This window comes from Anneissia japonica, unplaced genomic scaffold (genome assembly GCF_011630105.1).
Source record: "Anneissia japonica isolate Jap-2015-1 unplaced genomic scaffold, ASM1163010v1 scaffold288153_len396733_cov185, whole genome shotgun sequence".
Lineage (NCBI taxonomy): Eukaryota > Metazoa > Echinodermata > Crinoidea > Comatulida > Comatulidae > Anneissia > Anneissia japonica.
This window is the reverse complement of record NW_022705851.1, coordinates 356086-359589: the sequence shown is the minus strand read 5'-3', so window position 1 is coordinate 359589 and position 3504 is coordinate 356086. Positions and strand designations below refer to the sequence as shown.

At 28.4% G+C, this 3504-nt stretch overlaps 1 protein-coding gene across 3 annotated transcripts in view; it reads right to left on the bottom strand.

The window, feature by feature from the left end:
* Nucleotides 1-914: 914 nt before the first annotated feature.
* Nucleotides 915-3504, bottom strand: part of LOC117105926 (protocadherin Fat 4-like) — a 46726-nt gene continuing 44136 nt past the window's right edge. For all 3 annotated transcript variants that reach the window (XM_033247231.1, XM_033247233.1, XM_033247232.1), the window contains one exon: nt 915-3336. In XM_033247231.1, coding sequence (XP_033103122.1) covers nt 3117-3336 — 220 coding nt within the window. In that variant the 3' untranslated portion in view covers nt 915-3116. The remainder of the gene's footprint in view (nt 3337-3504) is intronic.

Sequence of the window (3504 nt, the reverse complement as noted above, 5' to 3'; positions counted from 1 at the left end):
TTTCCTTTTTTGGACTAATAAAGTTTCTGTATTCTGTATATACTTACACCTAAATCTAATAGGCGTATATATAAACTATAAACAATAATTCTTTCATTAAGCACTAAAACATAATGGGGAAAAAATTGGGACTAGGGACAGACTTAAGTGTCTTCTTACATAAGCATTATGCGAAAGAAAACCGATACTTCCTCAGAGCCAGGGTTTTGGACAATTGGTAATTCATCTTGGCAATTTATTCTTTTTCTTTTTAAAATTTACTTATATAGCCAGCAACAATCAAATTAAACCGACAAGAGTCCTATATATAAGTTTGCATTCTAAAAATACCTCATGATTTTTTAAAACTACTATGAAGTTCAATACACCACAAAAACGTGTTCAAAACAGATTATTATGTTATCCCATTGGCTGTTAGCAAACTGAGTGTAAAAGAAAATGTCTGTATATGGGTGCCACAAAGAAGGGCTCGACTGTTTATTAAGATTGTACACATTTTAGGGGTAGGCCTACAAATATTGTGAAATAATTAATTTTAAATTATTAAAAAAATAATGTGTAATTATTCACGGAAATACAAAATAGAATTACTCATTATTGCTTTTAGACACTATGCCCTTGATTGAGTTTGCTACTAACATCGGAATGGACGGTCGGTAGTCAGTTTCCAGTCTCTATTGTTCAGTTTTGTCATCACCGCGTTGAAAGCCTTACTTTTGTCTCCTCGTTATTAGTTAATTATCACTATCGCCAAAAGATCACCTTGATTATATATGTGTATATATATGTATATATATACTGTCTCTTATACACATCTAGATGTGTATAAGAGACAGCTCCAATGATGTACTAAATGAATAAGCACTCTATGGCTAAGGTAAACATAATTTAACAAAAAATCAACAAAAGATATCTATGTTTATTTCCTTTTTTTATTTATTTCACACAACGAACAAAATAACCAAAGTTAAGCCTACATCAGAAATAATAACACAAATGATATGGAAATTAAAAAATAGAAAATACAAGCATGATAGTCCATAGTAATTTACCACATCTTAGGTTTTTTTTTTTGTTTTTGTTTTTTCTGGACGTAATTTCTGTAGGCTTATATAGACTAATAGTTAAATATACTTGAATCTTCATAACATATCCTCTTCAAGCGGAGGAAAGAATAAATATGGATTATATTGAATGTGAATATACTGTATTTTACATCAGTGTATATTATATTTGGCAAAGCTTTTTTAAAACAAATTATAGTAAAACATGGTAACATAATTGGAGATTTTTTAACTAAGCCTGTTTAATACTACCATTCTTTTTCATAATTACAGAACACTTTAAAAAGAGCTATATAAAAAATCATAACAAATTAAAACAAAACTTTCTTGAATTTAAATTTAAATGTATTAAAAAGGTGATTTATTTATAAAAACTGGATTCACATTTCATAATCAATCCGAATTGGAGTCGATCATTTTTTGTTGTTGACTTGGGAATAATGACGAGGTAATTTTAATTACTTGTAGTGAGGATGTTAAATTGGTTTGATAGCCTCTTCATAAACATATTTAAGGAGTAGCTGAATTTAAAAAATAATATTTAATAAAACTAAATAATAAATTAAATAAAAACATATAAAAATTAACCTAGATTAAACTGAAAATGTAGATAAATTAAACTGAAAATATACGTATAATTTGAGGTCTTCTTATAGGTCGTTTGTAGTGGGCTAGGAATCATAGTAAAAAGGAAATGTTCGACAATGACAATGTTGTTAAAAGTATTGTTTTGCAAACTTTTCATGAATAGATTACATAATGTAGACATTTCCTTTCAATCGATTTCGTACAATTTTGAGTTACCTAAATGAACGTGATTATAAATCCAGGGCTATAATCTTATGTCACCTTCAGGTTTAACCGTAAGAAATGATTTGCAATTCGCATTTACTATAATTTTTTGGTAATATGGAATATTTCTAGTAGGTTACTGTACGCCTACGACCAGATTTTATTGGCAAAAATAAATTTACCTTATTGCACCGCACGTTAGTGGAAAGATATTCGGTCTCAAAAACAGCACCACCAAACGAAAGCCATGATCATGTTGCATAGAGCTATTAAATATTCTTATTATATCTCTATGTCATGTCGTGCTCTAGTACCGGTATCTTTTAATCTAAATTTCAGTCTAAAATATGCTTTTTTGTTGCTTAAGTTTCAGTAATTAAGCGTACACATTAAAATCGCAAATTATTATAAATTTCTTATCATTTTCTTTTAATTTATAATAATACTAGTCAACTTGTAGGCTATGAAAATTAACTTAGCTAATCTAAAGAAATAGCATGACACAGTGGGTCTACCCAAGTTTTGCAGTGTTTGGTTAATATAATCGCAGTACAAAAAACAAAACAAGTTGGCATGCCGCTAATCAAAATAGAAATTTTTCGAGCTGTTATACCGTGGCTGTTCGATTATCGTCAAAAAAGCAAGCCTTGCTTACACTAAGCGATAAAAAAATATTTGAAAATAATTAGAAAAACTTGAAAAATAATGAATTACAGAAAAGAAAATGTTGAAAGTTTGTATTAGGACTTATTGTAGGAATGCTTTTTTAAAATTATAGCGACAGCGGAAAAACATGAAAAAAAAAACTTTCTAATTTTTATCAAAAAATTCAACTGCTCAAGGACGAAACTGTTTATCAACTTTCAACGAACCAAATATAAAAAAAAAAAAGTTCTGAATGGCTTACAGACATTTTCATAATCATTTTTTTTTTCATTTATTCAATTAGATTCGACCACTGACATGTTTTTTAATAGTTTGAATATTTTGAAGTAAAATTAAGACATGCCTAGAGTAAGTGTTTTTGATGTTTTCCCTTGTGTTTTATGTATTCCATTCTGTAAGTGGCGGGCTCCCCGCTGTCAAATGTAAATTAAAATAAAATAAAATAAGACAATCTAAGGCAAATAATATAATGACAAATTGACTAATTGGCAAATGAAATATTTTTATCATTGAATGCTAATGACAAATTGAGATATAAAAAGAGAGCAATTTTAATTAAATTTTTATCTTGTCTATCATAAACTTCATAATGTATCAGACATCAGTTACTTCCAAATCTTCAGCATCCTTATTATCATGGACCTTAATATCATTTCCTGGATTATCTATACCAACAGACTGATCATAGTCATTGAGGATGATCGCCAAGTCCTTGTAACTGTTATCGTTTTTAGCATCCTCTACCTCATTGGTTTTTAGCGTGTCTATTCCTTCATCAGAGTTCTTCCATGTCTCATCAACACTAGACTTGTCGCTATGAGAAAAATAGCAATATGCATTTGATCGATTTTTTAAAAAGAAAATGCTCGTTTAAAGTATCAATAATATAAGTAAAAGAATGATATGTTATTCTTTATCATAATTTTAAAAATGAAACAATCAATATAAACATTTTAATGATATATAAAATACATTAAGATTT